Source organism: Paramormyrops kingsleyae, chromosome 18 (assembly GCF_048594095.1).
Source record: "Paramormyrops kingsleyae isolate MSU_618 chromosome 18, PKINGS_0.4, whole genome shotgun sequence".
Taxonomy (NCBI): Eukaryota; Metazoa; Chordata; class Actinopteri; order Osteoglossiformes; family Mormyridae; genus Paramormyrops; species Paramormyrops kingsleyae.
The window spans coordinates 21,895,197-21,911,884 of record NC_132814.1 but is presented as its reverse complement, the minus strand read 5'-3'; the positions used below and the strand labels follow the sequence as shown (position 1 = coordinate 21,911,884).

General features: G+C 45.7%; 1 protein-coding gene across 1 annotated transcript; it reads right to left on the bottom strand.

Moving 5' to 3' along the window:
- Positions 1–7,454: 7,454 nt before the first annotated feature.
- LOC111855255 (pleckstrin homology-like domain family A member 3) lies at positions 7,455–11,720 on the bottom strand. Its single transcript, XM_023834092.2, has 2 exons — positions 10,203–11,720; positions 7,455–9,007 (listed from the first exon to the last, which is right to left on the bottom strand). Exon 1 carries the CDS (start codon positions 10,604–10,606, stop codon positions 10,217–10,219), a length of 390 nt encoding a protein of 129 aa, XP_023689860.1. The 5' UTR covers positions 10,607–11,720; the 3' UTR covers positions 7,455–9,007; positions 10,203–10,216.
- Between the last annotated feature and the right edge of the window lie 4,968 nt (positions 11,721–16,688).

Here is a 16,688-nt window from a genome sequence, read left to right as displayed (position 1 = left end):
ATCACTTTAGTTAGTATTACGTTCATAACTCATAAACTCCAGGAAATACCCTTTAATATTTTCTATAAATAAAGGGATACATTTATCTGAAACACTTGTTTTCATTCTGTTTTGTGAAAAATTTCAGTCTCTGACTGATACAATGTGACAATTACATTTTATGATGGTGTGGTTCTTGGTAAGGGCAAGACCTGCAATTGGCCAGGGCAACCTTTTCTGAGGAGTCACCCCCCCACCCCAAGATGGTGAAGCTCATTTAGAGCTCCACGTGTACCTTGACCAGCACTGATTTCATGACTATTTCATGATTAACACTTGTGATCTATGTGCTTCTATTTGACAACAGCTAGATATCTACTTTTTACAGGGTTGGATACTTCCCTTGTAGACCAACTGAAATGTGAAAGCACGTTTTTGCGACATTGAGTAGCTATTCGACATACAAACAACACATCCCTTTGCTGTTGGTACAGTAAATAAGACATGGTGACAACTGATGTTGTTCTGTGAGTCAATTAAAGTCCATTGGGATGTTCCTGATATGTTAATAGATGTAATTTGCAAGGAAGTACATCTCAGATTCACTCCTTATTAGGGTGTCTGGCAGCAACGTACGACGGGATTCCATGCAGAAAACTTGGGGGACAAAAACACCCCTGGCAGTCGCCCCCAGATTCCCACACGGACAACTACCCTGTAGACAGCTATGCTACAGGCCATATGGAGCTGAAGCCTTCAGAGAAAGTGCCTCTGTCAAATCATCCATAAATTACTCACGAGGCAGAGAGAGCGTGCCTGCGCGAGGCCATGCGATAGGTCTGCCGCAGACGGCCATGGCTCCGCCCCCACCTAGAGTCTGCCAGGCAACACACTGGCCACAGATCTGGGCACTGAGCGACCCTGCTACACTCCAGCGGGACAAAGGAATGCAAGTGTGTTGGGGGGGATTATTCAGGATTAATGGGCCCCTCTGCAAACCCGGCTATTCTGGGAAACCACAGAAAACAGCCCATTTGCTTTTATTTTTAAATGGCTGGCGCACATGCCGGGATAAGAGGGGATAAGAGGAGATAACACCTTCAAGTGCGCACACACACACACGTAGCCTAAACCTAACCCCCAAACTGAGATGCCCAAGCAGCCTGGGCCTTCACTGAGATGATTACAGACACAGCACAGACAGGGGGCAGGTGGTCATACTTCTTTTATATCAAGCCATAGGTATCAGTAAAACTACATAAAAATATATTTTTAGAAACATGGTTATTTTATTTAGATTTTGCCTGAACTGATGTATGATGAGAATGCAGGGTCAGACAGCCCCTGGAGCAATTGAGGGTTAAGGAACCCAATGGTGAATCAGCTGTGTCAGGCATGGGATTTGAACTGGCAACCTTCTGATCACAAACATAGTGCTCGAACCCACTGGGCTTACACTGCCCTCATTGTATGGCATTGTATGTTGCTAGAAATGAACAGTCAACCTTAAACGCTTAGCATAACATGTCAGTATTTATCTTGCAAAAACAGTGAAGGAGAAGACAAACATTTTGTGCTGTTACTATTTGTCTAAATATGCTCTAAAATTGACGTCTATCAGTCTCAAGTGTTAAAAAGTGAAGAAATTTGCATTTCAGCTTCAACGTGACCTTATAACAGATATATTTGTTCCAGGTATACTGACTCATAACATACAGGAGGGTCAAACAGCATCCAGGAGCAGTTTGGATTAAAGGCCTGGTTTAAGGACCTGATGGTGATATGAATCCTTCACAGTCCTTGGGATTTGAACTCTTGGCCTTCCAGACCTGGATGTAGGTTCCTACCCCACTGGGCTACACACATCCGACACCAAAGAGGAATAAAACAATGGCTAAGCTGTAAATTGGGATACTTCTTCCTTCAGTCTTCCCAAGAAACACCATCTGAAACAGCTTCCCAAAGCAAGGTTTTTGTTTTTAACATCCTTGCCAGTAATCTGTAAACCATTACTTGTAGTTGGCTATTTTAAGCTGTCTTTGGGATTTCTCGGGTATTAATGTTGTTTTCTGCTGTGCGTTCAACAGGCCCTCCCTGGTTTGTTTTTGTAGCCTTGTGTTGGTATAACTGAGTGTAAACAAGGTTGGTTCCCTGCCTTTTCTGGGCTTTTATTGGAGCAGGGATTGAGTTCTGGAAGTGCCTCATTGGAGCCTGGCACGCATTTTTATGGACATTAAGGGACTTGTATATACAAGACTATCAAAAATTTTTTGTTCTGCGCATAGTTTTTGGAACCAGTTACATTATTAATTATATATTTCTGTGTATGACTTGCTTGATTAAACTTAAATGCTTCTGAATCAAAAAGAAATAAGTTCATCTCAGTCACATGCAGCATTTGGTGATATTGAGTGATAGTTCGCCCCCTGCTGACCAGATTAATATATCCCATTGCACAAACGGATTGGTAACTTGGTTCTGGTCATCCTCTCTTTACAGAATTCATAAGGAGCTGAATCTGTGAATAGGGCGTTTCAGAGTCACAGCCCAGTATGTCCGAGGCCCATCAAGCAGATCTAAGCGGTAAGCCTGACCTGGATTAACAAATAACATTACAACAGCGAGTCAGCAGGCCTTCTGGGGAGTTTTCACAGTGGGCTGGTCTGGCTTCTTCACACCAATCTGTCACAGGAACTTGGAATGTCCCTGTTTTGCGATAAACGCCTGTGTTTGTAGATAAATCTTGTGTCTAGAGCCTGGTTGGTTGGAGTCTGGTTGTTAAAAGTTACACCCCAAAGTGAAGTACGGTAGCCAGGGAAAGTCACAGAGTCTCTTGCTAGGATAGAAGTTCTTCATCTTCAGATATCCTGGTAGATCAATGGATTGGTAAGAACAACTAAATTTAATTTAGCAGACCATCTGAGAAAATTAGATGTGCTTACATTTCAAGCTAGCATGTTAGCAGTGGAATCCTTCATTTTAGTAGTAGGACTTTCGACAGCACAGGAGAACCTGAGATGATGTTGTGATGCATTGCTGTGAAACAGCCCGTTACCTGACAAACGAGCTGCCATCTCGGTCATGGGGCTAAAGCTGATTAGGGCTCATTTTGATTCATTTGATGAGCAGCATCGCAGGCTCATCATGGCTGGGCGGAGCTCAGGGCCACAGGGTGTCACACGGGGGCATTTTTGGGGGAGGTGGCCAAACACAGCGCCCCCTATCAATCAGTTTCATTTTAGTCAGCCTTACATTTTATTTACCTATATCCAAAAGTGACGTAATATTTTTTTAAGAAAGCATAGAGGGCCATGTTCAGGGGCCCAATGGTGACATCACTGTGCTTCGACTCAGCACCATGTGACTGACAATCATGCTTTCTAACCTCTCAGAGTCATAAAGCTGCAAAGTTAGTGAAAACTTGGCCTTGAAGATTTCAGCCTAATTCATCTCTGCTGAAACCTAAATGAGACGGAACTATTTAAATGTGTCTGCTGTTTGCGGGGCTCGCCTGGGCCCCCAGTCACCTTAATTTCCCAGGTGATGTTTATTACCCAGGGTCTCAGCCTAAAGCACGTGTGTCTGGCACCTTAAGGACCCTGACACACACAGTCTGCTGCTGTACCCTTGAAGGAAGCACTAAATCCGAAACACTTCCTTTAATAAAAGGTCCCAAAAATGGCAAACTGTGAGTATCTACGGGCGGAACTGTCCGCTAGGGAAAGCAGGTGGCGTGAATAGTTATGTACCGTCCCCGGCCGTGTCCGGAACGTGAAGCCCAAGGTGTCCGGACTAGCAATGTGGATGCCGCCTGTTTAATCTGGCTAGCTAAAGGAGATGTGGACTCTGCCTGAGTGGGGGGCGAGGGGTATAAACCCCCAGCTAAGCACCCCTCTGACTTTGCCCTGCCCCACCCTTTCTTACAGTGGGGCCATGCAGAGTCCTTCTGTGGTCTGGGGTGGGTATTTTATTTCTGGGGCCCCATTCAAAAAATTCACCCCTTGTCCCTCCCCCAGACATTTCACAACAGCTAGTGGGTAGAGTCAGAAGATGGTAGCTAGCTAGCTGGCTAGCAGAACATGCTATTTCAGTATCTCCTAAATAAGGAACATGTCTATTTAATATTTTGTGTAGTGGCTGTTTGTGGCCAACAGGGGGCAAATGTCTGGTGTGTGTGGTGGTAAAGACCACTGCTGTCTGGGGTTTGCTTTCCAACCCAATGGAGCTGCTCTCCTTTGACATTAAATATTAAAAAGCAGGACTTTGGTTTTTCTGGAAAACTCTGGTGCTGTAAGCTTGCAAGACATTCACAATAATCAACTTACAGATCTGCTTAAAGTTATAGACCTCCACTATTCATTGACATCACTGGAAATATTTTTAAAGACTGATTTTTCTACACGATGTTTGCTGTGTACATCTGTTGCCCATTACCAAATGAAATAGCAAACTCAATGTTTTATCTTCTATTAATTTTCATTGATTATTATTTATTCAATATTAATGATTTTATGTCCACAAACTATTTACAGAATGTTTATTTATCTTGGTTGAGATGCATTTGTTATATTTTAACAAAGTCATGCTGAGCAGTGCACTGTGCCCTGTCAGAACCTCTCTGCCTTCTCCCCTCTCACTGGGAATTACCCCCCCCCCCCCCCCTCCCTGTGACAGTGGCTGAAATAAGACTGAGGCACAGGAGATCGAACCTGCAGGCTGAGGTCACGAGGGCGGCAGTCCTGCTCGCCAATGCGGCATCCTGCCCAAACTCTGCCCAAACTCACGTGTTTGCAGATACTCCTTACAAAAGCACATTATTTAATCTTTGATTCAGAGTGTCTTAAACGGTGTCGTGAGTCTGTTTGAAGTCTGGTTTATGGCCTGTATAAATTCTGCAGGATTTTCTTTTGCACAGCATAAATGGGAGCCACTAGGTATTTTGGACTCCATGAAAGCACATCATGTTCAGTTCCCAGTCCAGACCAATCCAATTATGTTACAAATTTTTTAGGGCCCCTGTCACTCAGGGGCGCTAAAATTGTCCTGTCCCCTCCTCCACGGCACCCTGATGCTGCATCCTGAGGAAGTCAGATGTTCAACCCAAATGTTCAGGGCTGATAAACTTCCGGACTGGGGTCCACACCCTGTTCCTCAGACTCTTTCCCTTCCTGACTCTCCACATCTCGGAGCGCTGTTTTCGAAACAGATCCTCCGTGTGGGTTCTGATAATGAGGTTTCGTTTCAGTTCCTGTTAAATACATTTGCTGGGTTCTGGAGTACAGTGCTGCTCTTTGACAAACAAGTTTATCTTTCTCTTTAATGCCTCAGATGTTCACACCATTTTTTTCTGGGGACCTTGTATTATTTTGGAAACTCCACAGTCATCTACTCAACCTCAGCTGAACAGACCTCAAGCTCAAGCTTGGTCGATTGCGCAATCCAGCCACCGCAGAGTCTCGCCTGGGATCACACCCATCCATCCCAGCATTTCCGTGGGAGGCTTTTAAACTTCCTTCTGAGAAAAATACGTCTGTGGCCCCAGTTCCTCTCAGTAGATCATGCTTTCTGGGCCGTGTGGGCGGCCAGCAGATGATCATCACATGTTATCTGAGAGGGTTGTCCAATCCACTGATGCTGAGAGAGGGGCAGAGATGCAGAGCTTGAGGAATTAGGAGGAACCCTGTTTCCTTTAGAGATGTTTACACAAGGTGTTGCTCCCACATCCTCACACACACACACACACAGATCCTCCCACTCCATCCTGTAATGCTCCACATCTGCACCACCACCAAGATCTGCATGGACGTTTCTTCATCCTGGGCGGTTGGGGCCGAAACACGTTGCTGACATTTCTCCATGCGTCCATAGCCTGCTCCACCCACCCACCCCGCGATGGCATCACATTTTGCCCCTCCAGCTTCAGGCTAAAGAAAGCAAAGGGTGTCTGGAGCCCCGCCCTCCAGACCTCCCGTCCCACGCCCTGCCTACACTCTAACCTCTTCTGATATTTCCCAGTTTCCCAGCCATGAAATTCCCTGCATCTGCCGACACTGAATTCCAGAGAATATGTTTTCATCCTCTGCTTCCAGGCAGCCCCGTCGCCGGAGGGGAGGCCTTTGCCGTTACTTCATCGTTCGCCTCTGAACGGTGCTTTGTTGCCTACTCTCCAACTGGGGGGGTGGTGATGGCGGCGGTGGAGGGGAGGGGGGGCTTGGGCGTTCCAGGCAGCACACAATTAGCTCATTATAAGCAGGCTGTGGGGTTAGGGGCCAGAGAAGGACTGAGAGGGGTGGGGCCATCGTCCAGCCCACGCCACCAAGAAGAGGCCACAGCGATGATGGGATCTCCGATGCTCTGCGTCTTCAGTCATGGCCACCGGCTGATCACCACATCAGTACAGGATCATACAGGCCAGAGAGGAGAGCCAAATACAAGCAGACCAGGCACATTTGTGGGAGACCACCCCAAAATGAGACCACCCCACCCTGAATGGGCAACCACAAGCATCAGAATACTATTAAGAGGGGCTTCTCACATGACACAATAATATCCCAATTTATATCCTAAAAGTTTGTAATAAAAAAGCTAGAAACCACCAGAAACCAGAGCATGCAAGTGCAATCTAGTCACCATTACTAAGAGGATGCATGAAAGCATCTTAAGACGACTTGAGGCAGTTTGCAGTAAGAACATCTGTAAATGACTTCTGTAGAACCCGAAAATAATAAGGTTTGAACCCGGCACCATCAAGTGTAGTCATCAGACACGTGGCATGTATGTATATAATGCACAGATGTTAATGAATTCATTGTGAGATGATGAACTGATTCATTGAGGTATTTTGTTGCTTATTTGTATTATAACAATGGGCCTGAAGCAGGAATCCAGGTACCAAATTCTAAATGGAAAAGACGATCCTTTCAGAAGACAGATAAAACCACCTAACTTGACTGTGCATTTTTGATACAATATTTGACCATATCTTTTTTTGTAGATGTTGCATCAACATGACACATGCAGTGCTGTGCAAGAGTCTTAAGCAGTCAAAAGAAATGTTTACAGTTATTTGTCTGGGTAGTATGTGCTCTTTTGCTCAGAACAAAAAACACAATTTAGCATTAGAGCTTGTAAAAATTAAGAGTAACACAAGGAAAACTATTTAGAATTTCTTCCGTTTTCCAAAAAGTTACTGAAATCGAGTTGGATGCCTAGATGAACACGGCTTCAGTTCCCAAACCTCCTCAGGGGCACCTCAGTCATTCCATGTATTTATTACATTTCACCACCAGCTCATTTTAATTAATTAATTTAATTAGTTTAATAAAGTCAATGTCGTACTGATTAGCTATAGGAGGCGAGCTAGAGGTCGAGTCAGAAACTACATGGGTGTGTTGGATGGGGGCTGCAAACTCTGGGGTGACTTTAGCAGAGGGTTTGAAATGGCGAAGCTGACACACTTTGACAGGCATAATATCACAGTTTTACACCAACATGAAGATCATTTAATCATCATTTTCTTTGGCTGCCTATGACTTTTGCACTGTACTACATATACTCATTTTATACTCTCAGTTTTAAATGTGTAGTTCTAGCAAAGCTTCTATCACACTTTTTTTTCAATTCACTGCTCCTCTTGGAGTTACTCACAGACCCTTCACTGGAAATCAATCCTAAACAGTAGTTTCAGAAGGATGACGCACGAGAATCATGGTTCACCGGCTACTTTACACTAGAATGTCAGCTTGTCACATATAATAACTTATGCATAGTAAGTGCAAGAGATTGATACCTCATTTAAAACACAAGAAATAAGCAGACCAACACTGACGGTCCATTAAAGGTAAAAAGTATCATTTAGAAAAACAAGAGCAAGAAATACACTTTGACAACTTCCAAACAAGTAGCATAGTAAGACTCTTTCATCATAGATAGAGCCTCTTCTGGGGGTATGATTGTACATCCTGAATTCTGGAAATGAACCTTCTCTCACTGTTGAACTTCAAAGGGAATCCTGTAAATTGGACAGCTATACTAGAAGCCACGATGACCCAAGCAGTACCGGAATAAAGTTCTCCTTCAAAGACAACAAATTTGATAAAATCAATAACAGCAGGTTCTTTCGTATAACTACACTCACCCTAAACCCTGGTGAGAGTGACATGACTGTGTCGCCTCCTCCTGCTCAATCTCCTTCTGGGTTTTGATTAGGTTGCTTGCACAGACATTACGCTGTGGTCTTTGACACAGATATTTCCCAATCTGCGCATCTGTCGGACACTTTTCATGGGTGGGGCTCACAGCAAATTAATTGAACGCGTGACCATGACCCGGACGGAATCCCAGGAAATTCCAAGTGATCCGATTTTCCGTTCTGAGAAAGACCACAGGTGCTTTTTTCGCCAAGGAGCCCTTGAGCTGAAAGGCCGTCCTTCTCTGGTTTCCATCCCTGAGCCAAAGGGTCTCACTCATGCCAATAAAAACGTGGGGTGACTCACTGCTTTGGCCTGCCCCGCCTCCCTGCCGCTAACTGCTTACATCGCCTGTAATGTCCCAGGGCTTGATTGCCGTTAGATATGTAAAATAAAACAAGAAAGATGTCAAAAGAATAACATAAAATAACAATTCTAAGGTGTAAGATGTGAGTTCCGGGATTCATAAACACAAAACGGACACATTTTGCTGTATGTGAGACAAAGCAACTCAAAATACTCCAGTTTTCAGCCAGGATGAAAGAAATGCTGTGTGATCTGAGATGCTCGTCAGCCAGGAATGTGGACTCGATGCCACAGGTACTGCCTCTCCGTGATGCGGTGTTTCTACATCCGTGGTGTGCCGGTGTCTGCGCGAGGGTCTATGACAGGGTCAGATACTGGAAAGGGTTCTAGTCTTTGGTTCTGCGTGATTTCACATGATTCCAGGGAAGAGCTTTTAGACACCCCAGCCGTCTGTGCTCTTAAGGTCCAAGGCAGCAAGGTGCTGAAGAACACAAATATCACCATCGCCTGCTGTTCCAGCTCTGCAATGTGTCCTGCGAGATGACAGGAATTAGTATCAGTGCACAGGAGACTGGGAAAGGAACACACATTAACAGCATTCAGGAGGATCTGGCCCAGAAAACAGAACTTTGTAGAGAGGATTAGCTGCCAGCAGCCTTTGGAAAATACCACATACAATATAACTGTAGGAAAAAAACCTGCATGAAATCTCCCCACAAACATACAGTCATACACGCTTACATGGTTTTACTGGGTACCATCGATTATCACCCTAAACAAAGACAAGGTACACTGAATCCTGAACCTCGAAACACAGTGCCTCAAACACATTGTACCTCGTCCTTCTTTAGGGTGATAATTGTTACAGCTGGAGATTAAGAGACCATGCGGAATGAAAAAAAAAACGGCACAGGGAACAAGATGTGTAGCCCCTTTCACAGTGTTTAATAAGGAAAATAGCTAATGGTTTTATCACCCATTGTCTCCACCTTCCAGCCATTAATCCAGTGCAGTACTGGCCAAATTATACACACACTGACATATTTAGGAGGAGGAACACGTAAGTTAAAATGTGATTGCATGGATAATCTTTCATATTTCAAAAAATAAATTATGTTAACAAAATACATATATTATGTAGGGACTATTTGTGTCCTCACTCGGTATTTCAGTTGGACATACTTGGCAGTCTGACATATATATTGCCTGACCAATTTATGATCGTCAGCTTTACATCTGAGCGCAAAGTGTGTCTGTTTAGCTAGTATGTCCTATGTGACGCCCCTACCCTCGCAGTGAGACGCCGTTTGGGGTTGTTTTAAATTGCTTTATGAGTCGTTGCGTGTGGATTTCATAAAGAAACACTTTTTTTTATAGTCTGAACGGTACCATGGAGCAATTGCTACCATGTAAATGAGAAACAGATGTTGTTTTGGAGCCCAGCTCGGCAATCTAAAAGGAAGTGTAGGCAATGTGAAAGCTGTAATTTTAGGGCAATGCGCAAATACATCAAGCTTTGTGATTCCCAATAAAATGTTTTCACCCAAAAACACAATGCGCTTCAACCAGAGGTTATGTTGATGCGCTCTTATTAAAGAAACGTGCAACCTTGTCAAAAAGATGCCTGATTTTAGAAATACCGATACCAGAAACCGCGGGTTTAGGGCGCGATATACTGTGATACTGGCATGTTCCTCGGGCATCATACAGGTGTCAGAGACATCATACCTTCCCGGCCGCCGTCAGCAGCCGCCCTCCTCGGCGCCCCCCGGGGGCGCGCGGTGCCGCACCGCTAGCAGGTTCTTGAAGCGCACGAGCGCCAGCGCGATCTCGGCATTCCAAGCGGTGCCCTCCTGCCGGCACCTGAAGTCGATCTCCCGGCCGCCAGCCATCACGATGGTAAAGTAGATGAGCCCCCGCTTGTGTTCCACGCAGTCCACGGCGTCCATGCGCTCGAATCGCAGCTCCTTGGCGGCGGCGCTGAAGCCCAGCGTCCCGTCGCTGGCGCGCCGGCGGCCGTGAAGGCGCAGCCCGTCCTCCGTCAGGACGCAGCGCTTGGTCTTCCAGAGCTGCAGCAGCCCGTTGCTCCTCTTCTCCAGCACTCCCTCCTTCATCACTTTCTGTGAATTCATTGTTTCGGGACCGACACCCTGCTTCCCTCCTCCTAAATCACCGTATCCCTATATTCCTCCTGTCCTTTTTATTATTATAAACCAGTCCGCAAAAAATATTTCTATTTGCGTTTTATTACATGTTACAATCCAGTTGCGAAATTTAAAGTTTTTTTTCGCTTTCTAAACACTTGAAGCGGTTAGTGATTATAATGCAAAGAAGCTGGATTTGTCTAAACTTTACGGATTTTTAATCAGTTTCATTTATTTATTTTACCTTAATACCCAGCTAGTTTTTCCCGGACCCGGTGTCGGTAAGCGTAATCCCGGTGCCGTCTCCAGCTGCGCTCCTCTGGATGTGTCCGCTCCTGCCGGAGTCCCGCCGCCCCGCTGCCAGCCCAGCCCCGGCACATGATGTCACGGCTGACCGCCGCGTTTAACCCGTCTCAGCCGCTCCACTTACTCTTTGGCCCTGAGCGCCTCCTCGCTGAGACTCATTGAAGAAAAGTTCATTTCATGCGGGCTTTTTAAACAGAACCTGGGTGGGAAGTGAGCGCTTCTTTGAACTTGCCAGCTGCTCTAACCCCGCTAACGATTTTTTGTTCTAGGGACGTTTACTGAACGTTACGGTTAAGGTATGGAAATATTTAGTGTCCAGTTTTCCTTATGTCCCCAGAACATTACTGCACTACTACAACTAAGACTAACAATATAAATGCTAATGATGCTCATGGTAGATCACGGGTTCGAGGATGGAAGATGTATTTGCTATATATACACATAGCACTTTTATATGCCTTCAATAATATTTTATCTTAAAACAATATTTCAAAATTAATTGCATTAAAAGGATGGTCAGGTAATAATTTCATCGTGCTGACATTGAATCGTTGTTACAATGTAGAACGTGGAAATAATGTTCCATTAACGTCACAGTAAGAACGTTTTGTGTCAGCTTTGAAAAGATAACATTAGCGAAAGTTCTGGGAACATTTCGTCTTAGCTGGGAAGCCATGTGGATTTTCTGCGCTCAGCATCCTTCAGGACTGTTATGTTATATCCACCTTAAATGTAGCCTATGCATTTGTAAGCTGTTGTGAAGAAGTTTTTTAGATAATAATAATAATAAATAATAATAATATAATGTAACGCACTTTACATTTTCAGAGAAGTGCTACAAAACCTCAAAAATCTAAAAAAAGAGCTATAAAGCAAAAAATTAGGAATAATAAAATCTGCTAAAAAGGAAGGTTTTAAGTTCTTTTTAATAACTGTCAGTAGATTCGGCTGCCCTGAGAGCGTCAGGAAGGGCATTCCATAGGCGAGGCGCATCGGGCTGCCCTCAGAGCGTCAGGAAGGGCATTCCATAGGCGAGGCGCATCAAGCTGCCCTCAGAGCGTCAGGAAGGGCATTCCATAGGCGAGGCGCATCGGGCTGCCCTCAGAGCGTCAGGAAGGGCATTCCATAGGCGAGGCGCATCGGGCTGCCCTCAGCGTCAGGAAGGGCATTCCATAGGCGAGGCGCATCGGGCTGCCCTCAGAGCGTCAGGAAGGGCATTCCATAGGCGAGGCGCATCGGGCTGCCCTCAGAGCGTCAGGAAGGGCATTCCATAGGCGAGGCGCATCGGGCTGCCCTCAGAGCGTCAGGAAGGGCATTCCGTAGGCGAGGCGCATCGGGCTGCCCTCAGAGCGTCAGGAAGGGCATTCCGTAGGCGAGGCGCATCGGGCTGCCTTCAGAGCGTCAGGAAGGGCATTCCGTAGGCGAGGCGCATTGGGCTGCCCTGAGAGCGTCAGGAAGGGCATTCCATAGGCGAGGCGCTTTGGGCTGCCCTGAGAGCGTCAGGAAGGGCATTCCATAGGCGAGACACTTTGGGCTGCCCTCAGAGCGTCAGGAAGGGCATTCCATAGGCGAGGCGCATTGGGCTGCCCTGAGAGCGTCAGGAAGGGCATTCCATAGGCGAGGCGCATTGGGCTGCCCTGAGAGCGTCAGGAAGGGCATTCCATAGGCGAGGCGCATTGGGCTGCCCTGAGAGCGTCAGGAAGGGCATTCCATAGGCGAGGCGCATTGGGCTGCCCTCAGAGCGTCAGGAAGGGCATTCCATAGGCGAGGCGCTTTGGGCTGCCCTCAGAGCGTCAGGAAGGGCATTCCATAGGCGAGGCGCTTTGGGCTGCCCTCAGAGCGTCAGGAAGGGCATTCCATAGGCGAGGCGCATTGGGCTGCCCTGAGAGCGTCAGGAAGGGCATTCCATAGGCGAGGCGCTTTGGGCTGCCCTGAGAGCGTCAGGAAGGGCATTCCATAGGCGAGGCGCATTGGGCTGCCCTCAGAGCGTCAGGAAGGGCATTCCATAGGCGAGGTGCATTGGGTGCCCTGAGAGCGTCAGGAAGGGCATTCCATAGGCGAGGCGCTTTGGGCTGCCCTGAGAGCGTCAGGAAGGGCATTCCATAGGCGAGGCGCTTTGGGCTGCCCTCAGAGCGTCAGGAAGGGCATTCCATAGGCGAGGCGCATTGGGCTGCCCTGAGAGCGTCAGGAAGGGCATTCCATAGGCGAGGCGCATTGGGCTGCCCTGAGAGCGTCAGGAAGGGCATTCCATAGGCGAGGCGCATTGGGCTGCCCTGAGAGCGTCAGGAAGGGCATTCCATAGGCGAGGCGCTTTGGGCTGCCCTCAGAGCGTCAGGAAGGGCATTCCATAGGCGAGGCGCTTTGGGCTGCCCTCAGAGCGTCAGGAAGGGCATTCCATAGGCGAGGCGCATTGGGCTGCCCTGAGAGCGTCAGGAAGGGCATTCCATAGGCGAGGCGCTTTGGGCTGCCCTCAGAGCGTCAGGAAGGGCATTCCATAGGCGAGGCGCTTTGGGCTGCCCTGAGAGCGTCAGGAAGGGCATTCCATAGGCGAGGCGCATTGGGCTGCCCTCAGAGCGTCAGGAAGGGCATTCCATAAGCGAGGCGCTTTGGGGTGCCCTGAGAGCGTCAGGAAGGGCATTCTATAGGCGAGGCGCATTGGGCTGCCCTCAGAGCGTCAGGAAGGGCATTCCATAAGCGAGGCGCTTTGGGGTGCCCTGAGAGCGTCAGGAAGGGCATTCTATAGGCGAGGCGCATTGGGCTGCCCTGAGGTATTTTGAGATGTGGTCAATCTAACGCCATCTGTAAAGCAGGTGGAACGGTGCTGGTTTGGAGAGAGCGGTTTATTACGGAGGTGACAAGGGGGCTTATGGCTGGAATGTTGCCTTTCACCAGTACTGTAGGAAAGGGGTCCAGGATACAGGTGGAAGGTTTCATCTTCCTAACGACATCTTCAACTTGTTGCTGCAAAACTTTGGGAAAGCAGTCGAGTGGTTGAAAAATCTCAAATATTGTATGAGTAGATGGGTCAGGTCAAGTAATGGTACAGGAGAGAGAGGAATGAATTGATGCTATTGTAGTTTTGAAGAAGACCATGAACTTATTGCAGTGCTCCTCAGTAGCTTCCATAAGCAGGGGTGGGTGTGATTGTGGTTTGAGTAGATGGTTTATAGTGGAGAACAGTTGTTTGGAATTTCCTGGACTATCTCTGATGATGTTGGAGTAGAATTTTGACCATGCCTTTCTAAACGACTTTGAGTAAGCCTTTTGGTGTTCTCGATAGGCTAGCTTGTGCACAATAAGGCCAGAGGCTCTGTAATGCGGCTGTAGTGCATGCCCAGCTGTCTTCATTGTCCAGAGTTCCTTTGTATACCAGGGAGCTGAACGGGAGAATGTGACTGAAGAATGCGTTCATCTGTTTAATAATTTACAATTTTGTCCTTATATACTTACCTATATAATGATACATAGGCCTATAGTTATAACGAATATTGGCAAGGAAGAAATCCATCAGTCCATCCATTCATCTCCCATAACCACGTTATCCAATAGTATTTCATGGTCAGCCTAGGTCACAGTTTCTCAACCTTTCCAACCTCCTCCCTGGGTATTCAGCACGTCTTATAACCCTAAAGGGGGTTACCTTCGGTAAATATCACCTCGTCAGCAAATATTTTATCAGGCCAATTTTTCATAGTAGTCAATTTTATCGCATTAAGTCTATCACAATATAATCCGAGTCATTATTTCTTTACTCCATTTTTACTTAAAATTCGCTTATGATTGTACATTCAGAAAAAGAAAAAAAAAAAGGACACAAATCGAATGGACTGCGAATTGAAATCATATAACAATCAACTTTTTTGTCCTATATGATCTGATTGATATATTTTTCTATAACTGCCTCTATGGCGTTCTAGGGAATGGAGCTGTCACCCGTCACATAATGAAAATTAAAATGCTGTGGCTGGAATCGCGTTCGTTTCTGTGGTGTGATAGGCTGATATGTGCTATCATGCAGTGTTTGACTGTTTATCTAAGTTACTGATTTTCTAAATTTTATATGAGGATAAGTCGATATGTCATTGATATCAAAATTTCGCCTGCTGATCGACGTTCTCTCTAAGGCTGACTTATAACCTGAGCCACGCGATCTTGAATTTGGGAATTACAGCAGAACATCCAGAAGCGGCGCGTGTAAAGACCAAAGGAGCTGGGGGCATGAATCACACAGCACCCCTGGCGGTGTGAGGCGGCAGTGCTACCAGGGTGTCAGCTGTAGGACATTCATTTGTCGGTTTTGAAAATCCGGAAAACAAGACGAAAAATGCAACCTTAGAGCATATATCAAGGTGTGTAATGTCGATAAAAACAGGCAAAAAAAAAAGAAAATAATATTAATTTCAATCAAAAACGTGTTTGTGTTGCTTCATTTTTAAAGGTCATGTGACACAGTGTTTGTGTGTATTAGTCTATTTTAGCAGGTCGTGAAGCTGATTCAATGAGTTTGATGGCGTGTTAGGGTAGCTGTGTTGAGACCAGTAAGTGAAACCAAATGTCTGGTATTAGGCCTACTTTAAAAATGTATTTATTTCCTTAATATGAATTTTCCCCGATAATTGCCTGTATATTAAAATACCCACGGCAGCGTGTCTCCTTTTGGCTCTCACGCGTATTTCCTCGTCTGTTCCAAAGCGGAGCGCAGAGGGCGATCATTTCTTTTTATTCCAGCTTTACTGACTCATAAGGTCATAGAAAATAACAGTACACAGATTCATCTGCCTCTGACATGTGAAAGTTACATAAAGTTTAAAATAGGCTACTTAGTGTTTCGCGCGTGACTCATTCTCTGCTGTATAATTTACACAGCAATAATACTGTGCTGTTCACTGCCTGTGTCAGGTCCTTCGGATGAGTTAATGTAACACAATCATCCATTTTCAGTAACTGCCCAACCAAATCTGTCCCATCCAGGAAGCCATATCCAAAATCGACCTGAAAAATGCTCCTGTCAGTAGTTTTATGAGGCAATTCACCGTATATTAGTATATAGACCTATTGGTGAGCCTTTTTCATTGTCACGTTCTTATAAAATCTTTGTTCATTCATTAATGTTTTTCCATTGTTAAAAAAAACATTTTTTGAGTTTTGAGGGCAACCCAAACTTAAGTTTTGGAGAAAACCATCTATTGTTGTGCCAACTAATTATTTTTGGTTCAGATAATTTATCTACAAATTTTTAACTTCGATTTTTTAGTTTTACATACTAAGAATTCCTAACATCAAAAGTGCCAACTTATTGTCTTTTGTTTGAATGATTTATCTTTCAGGTATGTAAAAACTTTCCTCAAAACTAAAAAATCTAGTGCAGTAAGTTACTTTGAAATTTTAAGCCGTCTTAACTCTGGAAAATTTGTATCCCTGAAAAGAAAAGTTATGGTTCTCCCACAAGCATCAGTCTTGGGAGTTCACTTTGCTTTGTCATCAGACTTTCGGATCGAACTGCAGACAATCCCTCATGATTACCGAGCCGCCAGAGTCACGAATCTCCTTCAAATTCCGCCACCCTAAGACCACGCGAGTCTGTTCTCTGAGAAAATTAAAAAGTTGACCTCAAAATTTTGGCTGAGCAAAATTACATTAAATTACATCAAATTGTCCACTAGAGGGCGTGAGAGAGACACTGTTCAAGTGCTTGCCTAGAACAGACGGCTCATTGAAACGTAATGATGACATGTGTGAAGACAACCCTGAATAATACGCGTGG

What these genes read in the sequence shown, in the direction of transcription:
- LOC111855255 (XM_023834092.2), bottom strand. Translation starts at nt 10,606, where the DNA reads ATGAATTCACAGAAAGTGATGAAGGAGGGAGTGCTGGAGAAGAGGAGC.